This window comes from Archocentrus centrarchus, chromosome 8, assembly GCF_007364275.1.
Source record: "Archocentrus centrarchus isolate MPI-CPG fArcCen1 chromosome 8, fArcCen1, whole genome shotgun sequence".
Taxonomy (NCBI): domain Eukaryota; kingdom Metazoa; phylum Chordata; class Actinopteri; order Cichliformes; family Cichlidae; genus Archocentrus; species Archocentrus centrarchus.
The window spans coordinates 23,056,380-23,074,470 of NC_044353.1; the positions used below are offsets into that span (position 1 = coordinate 23,056,380).

The 18,091-nt window shown below is 37.7% G+C and overlaps 1 protein-coding gene across 1 annotated transcript; it reads left to right on the forward strand.

The window, feature by feature from the left end:
• The first annotated feature begins 9,988 nt into the window (after window positions 1-9,988).
• LOC115784110 (adhesion G protein-coupled receptor E2-like) lies at window positions 9,989-17,019 on the forward strand. Its single transcript, XM_030735202.1, has 18 exons — window positions 9,989-10,262; window positions 11,751-11,834; window positions 12,142-12,282; window positions 12,408-12,560; window positions 12,658-12,804; window positions 13,007-13,044; window positions 13,136-13,240; window positions 13,475-13,628; window positions 13,823-13,945; window positions 14,034-14,221; window positions 14,327-14,488; window positions 14,586-14,780; window positions 15,020-15,237; window positions 15,353-15,413; window positions 15,503-15,594; window positions 15,756-15,924; window positions 16,009-16,098; window positions 16,379-17,019. The coding sequence occupies exons 1-18, from the start codon at window positions 10,232-10,234 to the stop codon at window positions 16,433-16,435; spliced, it is 2,208 nt and encodes a 735-aa protein (XP_030591062.1). The 5' UTR covers window positions 9,989-10,231; the 3' UTR covers window positions 16,436-17,019.
• The last annotated feature ends 1,072 nt before the right edge of the window (window positions 17,020-18,091 follow it).

An 18,091-nucleotide genomic window follows, 5' to 3' on the forward strand; every position in this document is an offset into this window, starting at 1 on the left:
CCAATTCTTTTCCCTGAAGTGCAAAGTGTCACATTATGTCACCAAAATGTGATTGATCAGTTTGAATGTTGGTTCTAGAAAAAAATAATTATGTTGCTGTAGGAACAACACCAATACTGACACAGAGATATCAGACTGTTAGTGGGACCTCCGTTTAGTGATATATTTTTTTATTGCCCTGTTTGTCCTTCTTATTGAAGTTACCTGTTCAATAATAAGTTAACTCGCATTTTTCTCTGTATAAATAAAGCCAGTCTGACCTGTCAGATATTTTGAGACTTGTTTGACTGTTCAGCACACTTTGGAGCTGATGCTTGTCTTCTGTAAAAGGAATATGCAAAGGCATGGAAAAACACACTTCATTCTTTAAGGACCTTTTGCTGGACCTGCTCCCATCATTCCACAGGTTTGATGCTGATTCGATATGTAATTTATGTTTCTTACTGCTGTCTTATGGTTAGTATTCAGACATTTTTACTGCTATCACCTTATGAAATCCTGTTCTATTGTTTGTCTTTTTACAAATTTGTTTAACATAAAAAAGAGTCTTGGTGGTTGTGGCCAGTGTTGTCCTGTTTTCATGTTTCATGTTAAAAACAATTTCAACCCAATTTCAAAAGGGTTGAAATTGAATTAATAAAGAAAGAAGTGGCAGAGTTTAATGGTTTAATGCACTCTTAGCAAAAAATATTGATTAGACTTCTCTTAAATAGTGTGCACCAAGGGTACCTCAATCTGCTGAGATCATGCAACGCCTGTGTAGATGAACAGATGATTACCTTCACAGGCTGGTGTCCTGTATGGCAGCTTGTGCCAGGGAAACCAAATCCCACAACTCCAGGGCTCTAGCTTACACAGTATCCATATAAAGGAGGGTGGGTGCTGTCACTTTGTCCCTACTCAGGCTGTTCGAAAGCTGGTATCTCCTCCTCCAAGCTGTCACCTTCCTGCTCTAATGTCTAGACCTCCTCCACCTCATCTCCTGAAGGCTCTAACTCCCCTTCCCCTTCTGCCTCTTTCAGCCCTCTGCTTCCTGAAGTATGGGCATAGGTTGAAAATGGGAGGTAGTGAGTCCTGTTGTCCGCCACAAAGGACAATGAATAAGACTTTTGTTTTGAAGGGGTTAAAATGATTTTACATTTCTGAAATCTTAAGAATCTCACATTGAAGAAACAAGTTGATTTTTAGTGACGCAAAAATAATATCTGTAAAAAAAACGTATTGCTAAACTTCCCTTGTTGCATGAAATGCGGATGCTACAATTTCCAGATTTTGAAACGAAGGTTAATCTGCTCTGTTAAACACACACCCACAAATGTGGCATCAGCATAAAGCGCAGGATGTCCTCAAGAATCAAATAAATGGCATAAAGCGTGCTTAGCGTGCAGGTCTCAGACTCAGGCCCCCTACAGAGGAAAAAAATGAACCGCTGGGTCTTAGGAGGCTATATTCATCAGTGTAAGACACAGACACGAAACCAAAACATTCAGACTCCATTTTGACCTCTAGGTTCAGGGTAGGTCAGGAAGTTGTTGAGACAGCTGGGCCACATTCAGGTCCCTCCTCATTGTTTGAGAATCCAGAAAGAAACTAAGAAAAACAAACACAACTAACACAAAACACACAAAATTCTGTAATTATACTAGCTTGTTATGGGCAGGAAGGTAACAAGATAACAGGATAAGCCCTGGATGCTTGCCAAGATCATTCTTGGTAAAAATCACTCTGTGAAAAAGAAGCCAAAATTAAACAGTACTGTAGGAAGACAGTCAGCCAACTCAAGTGGAACAGATTCAATGCTTGAATACAAAGTATGTACGAAGGCACGCCTGAGCTCTGAACTCATTACTGCTCATGTGGATTTTCCATGTTAGGCACAGATTTGATTGTGGTATGCAAAATATCCTCCCTCAGAAACATCCTTACCCACAAACCCTGACATTGACCATAATTGGTACTGTACATGCGGGCTAGGTACATCACATTAGTACTCAGGTGTGTCCCCTTGTTGCACTGACATGCTTGATTTTCCATTAAATATCAGATACTTTCAAGTTTTTTGTGAAATTGTATCGGTTTTGTTTCAATAAGATGTAGTGCTCCCAATTTAGATCTGTTCTGTGTACACCTATTAACTCATTATTGTAGGCTAGGTTTAATTATTGAAGAATTAAAAAAGAGCTTAGCCAAATTAATTTGGCTAGGGTCCACCAAATATTTGTGTGGGTCTGTAAGATGATCTGTGCATGCCTGTTATTTGTGAGCCTTTATTCATCCCTGCTATGGCATACCTGGATTTGTAAAAGAGAAACACACACATCCAAAAATTAACCGGGGTGCTGGATCCAAGCAAAACTCAATAAAAAAAGGAGGAGGTCCACACACCAAAGAGCTCCTACTGTAAACCTGGATACCTGGATTTGTAGCCATTTCTGTAAATACCTCACATCATGTTTTGTGGGCTCAAGCCCATTGAGGAACAGGGTGTTGAAACTCAGTGCCTCTGCAAGTTGCTCACTTAAAAAGTCCTCATTGTGTGGGTCAACTCTCATTCCATGTATTATTCTTCATTTTCCCATGTTTTTGAGAACCTCTTTCATGCTGCTGTCCACACATTCAGTGTAGTGGATGAACACAGAAGGTGATAATTTGCTCAGTTTCAGGACTGAGCCACTCTGCCATAGTCTACCAGAGGTCGTGTGTGTGTGCTGTTTCTATTTTTGTTGTAACAGGTTGGGGAAAGGGAATTGAAGAACACACCTCTCTTCTTATTCTTACGGGGTGGCTGTGGCTCAGGAGGTAGAGTAGGTCACCTACTAATCAGAAGGTTGGCAGTTTGATTCCTGGCTGCTCTGGGCTGCATACCAAAGTATCCTTGGGCAAGATACTGAACCCCAAGTTGCTCTCTGATGCAAGCATTGGAGTGTGAATGTGCCTGAATGGTAGACAGTAAGCACTTAGCTTAGCTTCAAATGGAAGTGCTTGTTTGAATGGGTGAATGCAAACGTGTTGCATAAGCGCTTTGAGTGTTCAGTTAGAGTAGAAAAGTGCCATATAAGAACTAGTCCATTTACCATTTATTTCTCAGCTTGTATATCCTCAGTTCTTTTCCTCACCGCCTCTCCAACCAGTGTCAGTACCTTCACCAGAAATGCAAGCAGAAGAGGTGAGGAAGAGACATGAGGAGAGAGAGGAGTCCAGTCAGCATCATTCTAGTGATACAACATCTTTATTTTAGAGCCTCATTTTAATGTGATGCCAATTAAAAGAGGTGTTGCAAATTTGTATCATACTGTATGTCCATTGTCTTTTCCACTGCTGTGTCTCATGATCTCTGAAAGATGAGAATAACATCACTCATAACCAAAGGTGGCAAAAGTACAGCCATTCTTTACTTAAGTAGAAGTATAGACACTTGTCTTAAAAAATACTCTGGTAAAAGTTGAAGTACTGATTCAACTGCTTTACTAAAATAAAAGTGAAAAAGTACATACTGTTAAATGTACTCAAAATAAGAAAGTGAAAGTAGCTCTTTGAAGGACGTTTCTACCATTATGCAAAGCTAACTGAACCTTGTGCTAAATTAATGTAATAATAATAATACAATGTTATTATATGATAATTCAATCTAAATTTGAATTCTAATGCATGTGTTCAGCTTAAATCTGTTATGTAGAACATGAAGAAGCTCTATTTGCTGTTAACAACATTCTAGAGGGTATCTCTGCCTAAAAATTAGTCTAATCAGGGGTTAAAGTGAGATTCAGCAGGTGGGGGGAACCCTAAGATTGGTTATAGTTGCGTGAGGAAAAGAATCACAACTTTCTATTGTGAGCTCCAGTAGATTTTCTTTCTGTGCAGGCTGTGATCAGCTGAGCTGTGCTGCTGCTGCCAATCTTTGTTGATTTACACAACTGAATTCAATGAGATGTGACCCAGTATCTTGGCTGATTTTCATCCCCTACACTGACAATATACGGCTTATAATTTCTTTATACTGACAGTTTACAGCTGGTGTAAAGGTTGAATTCAGTGAATTAATCTAAGCATCGTCAGCTTATATTCAAATTCATCTCTGCTACACTTGTAACATAACTCTGACCAATAACATCACAGCTGCTGTGCAACAGTCCAACACAGAGCTTTACTGTACATGTAAATTCATCACATAACAATAAACTAAGTTCAGTAACGAAGTACAGATACTTCGTTACTTCCCACCTCTGCTGATGACAACTTAAATATTTCCTTTTACTAAGTGTCACAGTGTAAAATGTACAAATATCCACTGTTTTTTGTCACAAATGGTGAAGCAGAGAAAGTTTGATCACATACTTGATCATCTTAAATAACTAAAACTTAAGAATACAAAGAAATGCTCAGTTTATAGTCCTTGTGATTTATATATTCCAGCTTTTTTGTTGCTCTTTTTCTATGCAGCACAGGTAAAACCACTTACAAACGCATACACCTGTACCTCCTCAGTCATCACTTATCCAGCAAGCCTCCTCTGCCCTCCAGATGCAAGACATACTCTAAAATGCCAAACTGAAATTAATTTTGGGTCTCAAGATACAGAAGCGATAGGAGCCACAAAATTGAGAAATGAGATGAGGCCTCTGACATTAGGTAAATGGAATAAACAAATTGGCTGGGATTATTGTTATTTGGTTCCTCCTTGTTGCAGATTTTCTGATGGTAGTCAAAGTAGCCCCTGACTAACTAGCATGTTCAAATTCATACCATAGATGCATCCACATCTGAGACAACTTAGCTGTTACCATAATAGTGCCAATCACAGAAAGTGGCAGTACTCTCAGTGATTTATATTTATTATGATTTTAGCATTTCTTAATCCTGGTTCTTACCTAGACATTTTCAAGTGACTAAGGCTCATATGCACCCCATTGAGATCTACTGAGACCTGGTAATTATGTGAGCTGTTGACTTCCAGGGGATTTGTGCCACCTACTGCCAAGTTGCTGAGGGGTGGCACTGGCAGCTGACTGTTTTTCTTTTTTTCAGTCACTGAAAGCATCTTTTCATGCTTTAGTTTAAAAGTAAATGTGATCCAATCCAAATTCTGCATTTGCAAGCTGCTAAAGGGAAAGTTATTTTAGTTCAGTTTTTTAACCCTTGGAAAATTATGGGCATTGACAATAGGACCTGTGTGTTATCTTGGTGATTCAATGTTTGGAGAGTGACATGTTTGTGAGATGTTCAAATCAGCTAAATGGTGTGCCGGAGGCAGGGTTTGTTGTGTCTGGCACCGCTTGTTTCCTTGTATCATAATAAATAAGGGTAAATTAGCATGAAGGTACTGAGGAAGACTCTGGTTTGGGGGTATTCTGATGTCCCTGAGTAACAGTCCTGTGGTTCAGAGTGAGGGCTAAGAAGTGAACTAACGGCACTATTTTGAAGGGGTCTTACCGTGGTTACGTGTGCTCTGTGGTTGTGAATCCAGCATGGTGGACAGAGGACAGCGGGGAATGAGACCTCTTGGTCTTCTGCTTTCTGACTGGCCGACCTCTACTCCTGGCCCTTACACCCCTCGGCTTCAGCTACAAATGTCAGTTTCGCACCACATTTACCACACGAAGTGTGGCAAAAGCCAAAGCTCGCAAATTTGTGAATTTGTGACTCGAGAGCAATTGGGTAGTTTTATTGATTTGAGGGATTGTAATCACAGCGTTTGGTTCTAAGTAGCAAACAAAATAAATAAATATGAGTCAGATTTGAATTAAAAGTTTGCAGCTTTCAGTTTATTGTATAAATATCAATCTGCACATTTGTGAATTTTTCTGTAAATTTAGAACACGTGTGTGAAAAATGTTACAAGTGAAAACAAAAGTTCGAACTTTTTCTACACATTTTATTTTACACTTTCTCACATTTTGCAACACATTTACCTTCATAGATTCTTGGTGTCATCATCATAAATGTACACAGGGTTTCCTGTTGTTATTGACAGCCATCTTCTAAAAACAGCTCCAGATTCCCATCTTCATCAGCTACATTTTAATTTACTCTGTGTTTTTAGTCAAACCCAACACTAATGCTTAATAACCTGCCTCACCAAACAGCTAAAGTACAAGCAACTACACAGTGGCTGAGCTGTAGTACAGAAAGCTGCACTCAAAGGTGCAACGATATGGTAATTTAAATATGACAGGATGTTAATTAGTTTTGCAGGAACTTACTGATGTGGATTTTTTTTTTAAAGATAGCTGTAGCAGTAGTTTCTCCAGACTGAATATGAGCTCTTTGATTATTTACAGTAAGGGCCCAATATCTCAGACCTGACTCCACGCTCATTTAATGTCTATTACTTTTTAATTTACACTTAATTTTGTTAGAGGGAGCACTAGAAAGAATTTGTTAATTATCTTACTAGCTGAAGAAATTAATAACTTCTTGTTCAGAGAAATTCTCAGGCAGTGTTTTTTTTTCTTCTTTTTTTTAAATAGGTTATGCTAACATCAGATCATTTCCATGTTTCTCTTCATGCATCCTGTGTGGTATCCCAGTCCCTAAAGGCCTCCATGCTCCCAGATGTACAAAGCTCAATTTTCCTCACTGTTAAAAGTGTTCAGCATTTCTATAATAACCCTGCCTATCAATGTACTTTAGAACAGCGTTGAAAATGACCTTGTCATTGTCAGCTGGAAACAAGTCTGAAAAATTTGCAGTTTGTTCTGTTTCATTAGACTGCTATCACAACATGATGCCATTTCCTCCGATTTTCAGAGCTAAACTAACAGTGGTCCTCCATGGTAATCGGAACATTCGGGGTAGTGAACCCCAAACTGGGAGAATGGCTCCAGCAGATTCCAGGAACGTCATCCAAGATCCCTGTGCAGAAGAGTGAAGTCCGGGGAACATTTAAGATACTGCGCAGGACCTTCAAGCTCCTAGGCCATATCAAGTTGGCTACAAAGACTGCCCACAGGGCAACATATGTATATGTATATGTGTGTGTGTGTATATATATATATATTAGGGGTGGGACTCAATTAAAAAAATTAATCTAATTAATTAGGAGCTTTGTAATTAATTAATCGAAATTAATCGCATTTTAATCACATTTCAATATTTAACATGAGAAATATTAATTTAAGATTGGTTGATGAATGAATCAATATACATAAGCTTAAACTTCAAAATATTGTTTATTTTCCCAGCAGTCTACTACACAGACCAACGAAGGGTGGAAGTGCTCCTGTGATAAGCAAACTCCTGAAATTAAAGTTAAGCATATACTATTTACTGTAACTTTTTCTCCTTTTTGTGGTTTAATTTTAAGTCTTTTATTGAAAATAAGCTGTTAAAACAAGCATGACACATTTCAAAATCAAGGAATACAGCTGAGCAAATGATTAATTTCCAACTATATTAAGTGAGACATTATTGTTGAATAAATCTATCCAGTTACAATGCTTAACTTTAATTTCAGGAGTTTGCTTATCACAGGAGCACTTCCACCCTTTGTTGGTCTGTGTAGTAAACTGGTGGGAAAATAAACAAAATTTTGAAGTTTAAGTTTATGTATATTGATTCATTCATCAACCAAACTTAAATTAATATTTCTCATGTCAAATATTGAAATGCGATTAATTTCGATTAATTACAAAGCTTGTAATTAATTCGATTAATTTTTTTAATCGAGTCCCACCCCTAATATATATATACACAGTTTATCACAAAAGTGAGTACACCCCTCACATTTCTGCAGATATTTAAGTATATCTTTTCATGGGACAACACTGACAAAAAGACACTTTGACACAATGAAAAGTAGTCTGTGTGCAGCTTATATAACAGTGTAAATTTATTCTTCCCTCAAAATAACTCAATATACAGCTATTAATGTCTAAACCAGCAGCAACAAAAGTGAGCACACCCCTAAGAGACTACACCCGTAAATGTCCAAATTGAGCACTGCTTGTCATTTCGCCTCCAAAATGTCATGTGACTCATTAGTGTTACTAGGTCTCAGGTGTGCATAGGGAGCAGGTGTGTTCAATTTTGTAGTGCAGCTCTCACACTCTCTCATACTGGTCACTGAAAGTTCCAACATGGCACCTCATGACAAAGAACTCTCTGAGGACCTTAAAAGATGAATTGTTGCTCTACATGAAGACTGTTATATAAGCTGCACACAGACTACTTTTCATTGTGTCAAAGTGTCATTTTGTCAGTGTTTTATATATATATATATATATATATATATATATATGTGTATGTATGTATGTGTGTATTAGGGGTGGGACTCGATTAAAAAAATTAATCGAATTAATTACAAGCTTTGTAATTAATTAATCAAAATTAATCGCATTTTAATTGCATTTCAATATTTGACATGAGAAATATTAATTTAAGTTTGGTTGATGAATGAATCAATATACATAAGCTTAAACTTCAAAATTTTGTTTATTTTCCCACCAGTCTACTACACAGACCAACGAAGGATGGAAGTGCTCCTGTGATAAGCAAACTCCTGAAATTAAAGTTAAGCATCATAACTGGACAGTTTTCTTCAACATTAATGACTCACTTGTTATAGTTGGAAATTAATCATTCTCTCAGCTGTATTCCTTGATGTTGAAATGTGTCATGCTTGTTTTAACAGCTTATTTTGAATAAAATAATTAAAATTAAACCACAAAAAGGAGAAAAAGTTCGTTTTCCGTTTAACCAGCTGCTTTTACACAGCTGGGCTTCACACTCACGGTTGCTAGGCGACATGAGCTACGCAGAGGTGACGGCAGGTGACGCTGATATGAAGGCCAGCCGCTCACTTCCTCCCTTTGCGGTCTTCGTGGGCTCTGAAGGAAGTGGGCCGGGTCCTTCGCAGGATGCGGCCCCTGAATTTGGACATTGTGCGTCGATATAATCTGTATGCCTGGAACTCGTGCACTGAGAAACGTTCCACGGTGCAAAGTGCATTAAAATGCGTTAAAATTTTTAATTCGTTAATTTCCCCGTAATTAATTAATCGAAATTAACGCGTTAAAGTCCCAGCCCTAGTGTGTATATATATTTATATATGTATGTATATATATATATATATATATACACACACACACACACACATGTGCAAAGAAGAAAAGAACATCAAGTTCCCTCACAGAGTTTCCAAAGCTATGTTTCCTGCTGTTACTCAGAATGCAGTGTAACAGGAAACTCATAAAGATTTTGGTTTGTAGAAGCAGATGGTATATTTTTGGTGTTGTCATTCAGTACTGTATGCATTTATCCATGGCCCTAGTGCTTAATCTGTCCTTTTATTGAATCAAAGTGCAGTAAGCCTCCACTCTGGGAATGGGAAATTAAATACAGACTATATACTATGTACAGGAAACAAAATAGTAGAAGCCTTCTTTGTTTAATTCTTTCTAAATAAAGCTAAATGCTGTTACCATTGTTATATTGTGTAAAAAAGATGTGGTCAGGGGCAAAAGCTATGTATATGTCATCATCATAATCAGCACACTGTGGGACTATGGTAGGATATGCCAGCCAGCAGGACACTGTAAAACAATAACTAGCCTCACAATCTAAAGTCTTAACCCCCGTCTGCCCCCAGGGTACACTCTGTGTAACTGAGGAGAAAGATCGAATGACAAGTGAGCTAAGGCAAAATGAGAAACATAAATTATCAGTGTTGAGTAATGTAGAGTAATGTAGAGTATTGGTCTGAAATCAAGTGAGCTGTCATAAATACTGGGCTTCCTCTGTCACCACACCCCAACAAAAACAGCAGTTCCTAAAAAGAAAGCTTCTGGTTTTACTCCCATAGAAAAAACCTCTGCGTCAGAGGCCCAATCTTTTGTGTGTGTGTGTGCGTGTGTGTGTGTGTGTGCAAGTGTGTGTGAGTAAGAGAGAAAGACACACACACACAGGGAGAGAGAGAGAGAGAGAGAGAGAGAGCCCTCCCACCTCAAATTTAGTCATCTCAGTGTATCACTTCAGCAGTCAGACAGGCAGATAGAAGGGTTAGGTCATTCTATGAGATGTGTGTTGTTGGAGAGGGCTTCAGTCATTGAGTTATTTGTTTGCTGGAATCAGCATAAACTTTAGCTACTTTGGGTAGATTTATATACATTGTTTTGGTTTTTTTTTCACTTCACAGAAGAGGCTGGGACCACCTAAAAGTAGATAATTCTCAGGTTTACGTCTGCATTGGTTTAACTTTCTTTAAACAGATAAGGACTCTGTTTGCTTCTTCATCATGACAGGAAGATGGAACCTTCTTGTACTGGGTGAGTCACATATGTCACATATGTAGAGATGGAAAGGAAAATATTCTGTTTGAACAATGTTTTAAAAAGGGGGGAAGTGGGGGTGACTCCAGGATGACATTTTAGACAAAAATTACCTGACATTTTCAGTTAGCTAGTGGACTGATTGTTTTGTTGCTTTGTTTAGCTGCTTATTATTGAGATAAAGTGCCAGTACAGTGTCACTGACAAACTTTAAGTGAAAAAATGTTCTTTCAATTTTTCTCATTTGTTTTGACTCGTTTCTTGCATCCACATCTTCTAAGTTATAATGGCAAATGTCAGCTGTGTCATGAGACATCACAACCATGTCACATGCCTACAAAAGGGGGCCAGCAAACAAATTACATTCATGCTATAAAAGCCTAGTTATTACTTTCTCATTGACACTGACTGCTTATTGTGCTATACATGAAGTCTTAATTCATTCCTGTCACCTGGTAGATATTGCAAACATTTCGATAATCATTTCTGAACGTAGAGTGACAGGGTGGGATTGCAATTGTTCATTAGACCATAGAGAGTGGTTAGTACTACTGCCTCACAGTGAGATGGTCAGGGATTCAAACCCAGGAAGGGCCCATTTGTGAAGAGTTTGACTGACCCCCTTGTGCATGTGCATAAGTTTTCATAAGGACCTGTAGTTTATCTTCCCATTAAAATACGTCAGCTCAGGGCCCAGGACACTCTTAGAAAAGAAATTCTCAGAAGTTTCACTGGTTAAAAACTAATCTTAAAGTGACCATTTCACATAATGTTTCTTCTCCCCATCTTACACCATCGTTTAATAAAGTTATATTTAGTTATCTTGAAATCCTTTTGTAGCATTTAGCGTTGTTTGAACTTCTCCAAGGATATTTTACTGAGTCTAATTAAGTCAGAAAACAAATGGCAAATTTTTGCTGTGTCTAGCAACCAACAGTTTAAATTGCCAACAGTTGTCTCTCAAGGGAAAATAAACTGTAAAAACACCAACAAAGATGGTGTTTTTACAACCCCCAAAAATGACAAGATGTGATATTCCTCATCAGATTGAGCTTCCTAATTAACAATAAATGGGTTATTTGTTTTAAAGATTACACAAACCTTCTTTGTGTTTTTAAACAGCCAACTTTATATTAGACCCATGGAGTCATTTAGGAAAACTGACACTCTCGCAGATGTAATAAAATTTTATTTTTGTGCTATGCATGTAATATTTCCTCACTCATAGGAAACCCAGTTCTCCAGACACCAATGTGCTTTTCATTTTGAATTACATTTCAGATGCAGGAACAATCTGAGGAAATGAGGACAGAAAATGAGGGCATTTATTTTTGCTGCAGAGACTTTTTAAACTCACAACAATTTTGGTTCAACTTAAATGATAAAATTTTAATAAGAAAAAACACAAGAATGAATCAGAATAGATTCATATTAAAGAGGTACTGAACTACACTATAGGCTGACAGTTCTCTGCTTGTTTTTCAGTTCTTTTCCTCTGCCTAATCATGGGGCATTCAGTACCCTGCCCTGATGGATTTAGCTGCAATACGAAGAAAACAGTTTTCACAGGTATGAAAAAGAAACTTATCTAACACTTAACCAGTAATGGAAAAAATGCATGTTGGTCAATGTGTGCATCTTCTTTTCTATTTGAATATAAATATAATATAAATTAAATATATAATGTAAAATTTGTTTAATGAATTTTATGAAATAATATAAAACAAACACAAATCTGTAACCTTTCTTTCACTGCTATCAAACGTTTGATTTTCTGATTTTCAGGCCATTTTTATTTTTAGGTCCATATCAAATTCATATTGAAGCACATATTTGAGCAAATACATCATTTCACATTCTTGTTTCATGATTTAAGACATAAACGAATGTGAAGATTACAACCCATGTGGAGATAATACGATCTGCAAGAACACAAATGGGAGCTACTACTGCCAGTGTCAGGATGGCTTTAGGTCACCAACAGGGGAGGTGAATTTTACAGATGGTGGATGCAAAGGTAAGTCATCTTCAGTTAATGAGGGCAACAACTCTGGTTGGTTTGGAGAAAGTTTGTCATGGTGTCATTACTTATGTAAATATGGAAGTTCTGTTCCTTTTTTTCTCTTTCTTTTTTGATTAAAGATATCCAAGAATGTTTGGAAATCACAAACATCTGTGGACCTAACGCCAAATGTAACAATGCAATCCCCTATTACTTGTGCATCTGTAACGATGGATTCATTTCTACCACTGGGAAGAAAAACTTTAGTCGTGATGAAAATGCTTCATGTGAAGGTAAAATGTTAGAGTGATCTATTCTGTGTTTAAGATGATGGCTGAGGTTTTTTTTTTTTAATCTCAGCTCCTAAATGTCTTCTTCCTGTTCATCTAGATATTGATGAATGTCAGAGAGAAAATGTCTGTGGTCACAATGCTTCCTGTATAAACACACGAGGCAGCTATTACTGTGTCTGCAATGCTGGCTTTGAACTAAAATCTGGCAGATTCATCTTCTCAGGGAATCTGGAGCAATGTGAAGGTGAGGGCTGCAAGTATGACATAATGCACCAAAATATGTATCATATGTATATTTAATTGGATAGAACAAAATTAATAGATCCATATTCTTTCATAAAATGACGAGCCCCTCATCTATTTCTAACTAGTACCCTTCCCAGCAAATGCTTACATAATGGATATAGTTACTGGCAATTTTAATTAATCAATCTTTGTTTCCTCAGCATTAAACTGTGATGTTTTCAAAGACATGCTGGAAGAGGTAACTCCACACTACAAAGCATCAAAGTTCAGCATATATTAAAAAGCATTTCTCACATTTTTGTTCCATCCACCATAAATCTCATTCCTAGAAATTTCCCATTGTGAAGCAGCTCAAAAAACTCTATCTGCAACTCACAGAGAGCAAAAATCAGAACCAATCTGATCAGATGAGCTGGAAGGAAGAATTCCTGAAGGTACCACTAAATTTAGTAAACTATAATCCTATGACAAAAAACAACCCCTCAAGTTCCTTGAAATCAGGGCAGAAACAGGATGCTGTACCTTTTTCAAGTTTTGTCACCTGGTATTCAGATGTCTCATAGACTGTTTATGTTGACTGATGGTAATATACAGCCTGAATGTCTGCATCAGCCTGACTCTGTTTCCTTTTTCTTTTGTTTCTCATGGTCTACTCTCCTGGCCTGTAGACATTGTTGTCTGCGATAGATGAGTTCTTGTCCAGTGGTGTCCTCAATGACAAAAGGAAAGTCTCCACCTTTCTGGATTTGGTAGAGACAGCTCTGAGGCTAACTGCTCGCTTCATAAAGAGTCCAGGGGAAAACAGAACTTCCACTCACACAGGTTCGTAAAAATTAGCATAAAGTAAATCAGCAGATTTTTTCAGTATTAGTTTATTGCTCATTATTGAAAGGTAGACATGTTTAAATATAACAGGGTTTTCCCAACAGCTTGTACATTTAATTTTAATTACCTTTTCTGCAGCATTATTAAACAAGTAATGCAAGTTTAAAAACTTAATCATTTATCTGTTTCAGAGCTGGAAATGGTCACACATAAGGGACCTATTATACCCAAAGGAAACACAGTCTTATCAACTAAGCATGCTAAGTTGGATATCCAGATGGAGATAGCTGCTGGAGATCCCGCCGATTATCTTGGTAATGACATGCCAACAAATACCACATTTCTAACCAATGTCATCAGGTTATTGTCCACTCCGACAATATTCTCCTGTTATTGTTACAGGCTTTTCAGCAGTGTCCTTGATGAGCTATTCAAACCTGGAAAACTCTACACAGTTCTTTGATGGGATGAAACCACAAAAGAACCAGAGCTTTAAGATAAACTCCAAAGTGGTCACTGTCACTGTCAGTAACAGAAACACAAGCCACCTCAAAACGCCAGTCAAACTAACTCTGTACCACCTACAACAGGTAAAGGAGAAGCTATTTCTCATGTTTGCAGATTGTGTTATAATCCTTTTTGTCAAACAGGTATGGCATAATGGTCAATATCTCTGGTGTATATTTGTTTAACAGAAAACTCAAATGCACAGCTGTGTGTTCTGGGATTCCTCACTGAAAGGAGGATCATGGTCTGATCGTGGCTGCAGTGTGGTGGAGTCAAACCTGAATTACACTGTGTGCTCCTGTAACCACCTGAGCAGCTTTGCTGTACTCATGTCCCTCTATGAGATTGAGGTTACAACTAATTATTCATACCATAGTTCAGAATTTATATTAGTTTAAACTTAAGTCCATTTTCATCAAATAATGTTACCCTTCCTTTCCACAATAGAATAAGTTTGAGTTGCAGCTGATCACCTGGGTGGGCCTGTCCCTTTCACTGATTTGCTTATTCATCTGTATCCTGACGTTCTCGATGATCCACTCCATTAAAAGCCCAAGAACCACCATCCACCTGCATCTCTGCATCAGCCTCTTCATTGCAAACCTTGTCTTTCTAGCAGGCATCTCTCAGACAGCAAACAAGGTAATATTAACTCAACATGCCATCAACATGAATGTGTAAGTAGAAGTTTCTGCCACATTCAAATAGAGCGGAGAACTAGACACTAAGTTACAGCAAAGCTACCGAATGATTCATGTGGGTGCTGAAGATATATATACACCATTTTGGAATTTCTCACTATTTCTTTAACCTCATTTTATCCCATTATTCTTGCCCCCTATAACTGCTGTCACCCTGATCCTCATCTGTTTCCCCATTAGGTTGGCTGCGCAGTGGTAGCAGGGGTTCTGCATTTCTCCTACCTGGCAGCATTTTGCTGGATGTGTCTGGAGGGCATTCAACTGTTCAGGATGGTTGTCCTCGTCTTCAACACCAACTTCAAAACCCTCTACATGATGGCAGGTGGCTATGGTGTTCCAGCTGTTATTGTTGCGATCTCTGCCATAGCTAATTCTGAGGGATATGGCACTGAGAGATAGTAAGTTTCCTCTATTCCATCTGCTGATAGTCATATTGCTCTATCGTTAATTCAAGTTTGAATTTCTGGTTATATTAGCAAACAGCCTGCTGAAAACTCTTGATGTGTATTTCAGCTGTTGGCTAAATCTGGGATTAATTTGGAGTTTCTTTGGCCCTGCCTGTGTCATCATCATTGTAAGTATTTAGGAAAATAATTGATCTAAAGGATGTCCAAAATAGTGACTTTAGTTATTTTTTTAAGCCTCTTCTCTTTTGTCTTCCAGATAAACATTTTCTTCTTTCTTATAACTGTGTGGAAATTAGCACTTAAGTTCTCAAGTTTGAACCCTGACCTTGACAACCTGCACAAAATAAAGTAAGTCACAACTAAACCTCAAGCTGCCCACTCTAAAAAAGCCATGTGGAAAGCATGATGTCATCTACTACAGCCTCACCCACATACCTCACAAATGCAATTTACTGCTTCACCCAAGTACCTCACAAATGACATGTATGTCTCTTTGTTGCCTCCTGCAGGGCATTCACCATTACTGCAGTGGCTCAGCTGTGTGTGTTGGGAATCATGTGGATTTTTGGTTGTTTCCAGTTTGAAGAAAGCACTATAACCATGTCTTACCTGTTCACCATTTTTGGCAGTCTTCAGGGTGTTATGCTCTTTGTCATGCATTGTCTGTTTTCCAAACAGGTTAGTCATATTTCTCTCAAGAGTAAAGAAAAGGGTCTGCTGCCTCTAGTGATGTCCAAAACTCAAATTCTGTTCTGATTCTAGGTGAGAGAAGAATATGAAAACATCCTCACCAGATTTTGTGTGCCTCGGAAGAAGAGCTACAAAGAGTTCAGTTACTCCAGCAAAGCTCAAGTAAGCAGCTCCTTATACTGTTCCTGTGAGTGTGTGTGTGTGTGTGTGTGTGTATGTGTGTGTGTGTGCGCGCGCGTGTGCGTGTGCGTGCGAAGTTAAAACAAACATTTTGTATGCATATTGATAGAATAGCTTAATAATTTCATCTTTAACACTTTCAAAAAGGAAGCCTAATTCTTCCCCAGGAGTTGGAGTCAGTAAAATAGTAACCTGTCCTATAATTACACATTTGATGTGTTTTTCACAGCTGATTGAATTGCCCCCTTTTTGTCATCCTCAGGGATCCAAGAGCACTCAGGACACGGGAGAGTCTCATATTTCAGAAGCTAAACAGTGACTTGGGGGTAAAGTCTGACTTGCTGGAGACTGGTCTTTCAGTCACTGAGACATATTGACATTGCACTTACCTGTATAGCCGGGGCGCCTGTTTGCTTCACTGAAAAATTTTGTAGATATTATCTTTCTTCACTATGTGTGAGCCTTTGCATTTTAAGTTACTGCACTATCTATTAAAATCATTACCACTTGCAAAGTCCTTATAAATGAAGCATTCTGTTAAGGTTATCAAACAAGCAGTGATGTGAGAAGTTTTGGAAAAAAGTAAATCTACGAATATTAAAAATATTCACATATGGAAAAATGTTTTCTTATTATGATAATACTGTAAAGACCTGTTGTATCAGGTTAATCTAATGATGCTCATTCTGTAATTCAGGTACTTCATTCAATGAGCAATATAGATACATTTCCTACAAAGCACTTTCTTTGACCACTGTCTTCAAGCTATTAAAAATGACCTACAATAAGAGGACAATTATGAAACAGAAATATTTTAAATGTACAGTTGCATTGCCAAGCAATTTCCCTGTGTTTTCATACTTGACTGCACCTCTGCTCTATGTTTACTATGACAATATTTTAGAGGATTGTAAGATGAGTTGGGGGGGGGGGGGGGGGGGGGTGGGGGGGGGGGGGTATTACAGTTTATTTTGTTTGTTTTTGTTCCAGTTTGCATTTTACTTCTCTATTGGTGTAAATTGTTTAAAATTGTGGTCTTTATTAAGTTTTGCATATTTTCTCCTGAAAGCTTTAACATAAATAAATATTCTTATATACTTCATGTTTAAGGGCTCTGGATAGTGATTTTAAAATTATTGCATTTGATATGGAGAATGAACTAGCAACACACACCAGAAGGACAACCTTTTATTATTATTATTATTATTAATATTATGTCAGAATACAAACATCTAATTGAATATAGCTTAACGTTAGCCACCACTACATAACATAGGCTACAACTTATGGTGCCATTTTCCCATGTTTACCATGTAATTTCAATGTCTTTTCTGAAATGAGGAGTATAATTTACCTAAATATATTTAATTAGTAGAGAGGAGACAATACTCTAAGTCATTTTTAGTCATTTTTATGCATTTTAGAGAAAAAGGCAAATAATGTTTCCCCGTCATAGATTGTGATACACTGTAATATTGGTACACATGGTGTAGTCACTACTGTACTGCAGTACTGTCATATTACATGAAGTGCTGTCCTGTCTTTCCTGCATTGTTATTATAAATGTAAAACAAACACACACACACACACACACACACACACTCACAGCTGCCCCTGGGTCAATAAACGGAAGTCTCAACAGGTGCTTCCACTCTTTATTTCCAAACTTCATTATGCACCATGAAAACTTAAAAACAGATACAAAAAAAACAATCACTTTATTTACAATACATTATCAAAAGGAAAACTTACAACTATAACAAAAACTCAAGCCACTTACAACAAGGCAAACGTACCTCGTTCCGTCACCGAGGGGTGCTATATTACGGGGAGACATCATCTGTAAGGCTGCCCGTCACCTTAAGACTAATAATAAAACAATAAAATCCTTAAAATACAACACATGCAATTTAGAAAAGGGGAAGATACAAATTCAAACCGATAACTCACCAAGCAAACATCCAACCGAGGAAAA

Excerpts from the sequence above, each read along its gene's own strand:
- LOC115784110 (XM_030735202.1), top strand. The coding sequence starts at position 10,232 with ATGACAGGAAGATGGAACCTTCTTGTACTGG. Across the intron at positions 11,835-12,141 it reads GAAGAAAACAGTTTTCACAG|ACATAAACGAATGTGAAGAT; the intron begins GTATGAAAAAGA and ends TCATGATTTAAG. Across the intron at positions 12,561-12,657 it reads TGAAAATGCTTCATGTGAAG|ATATTGATGAATGTCAGAGA; the intron begins GTAAAATGTTAG and ends CTGTTCATCTAG.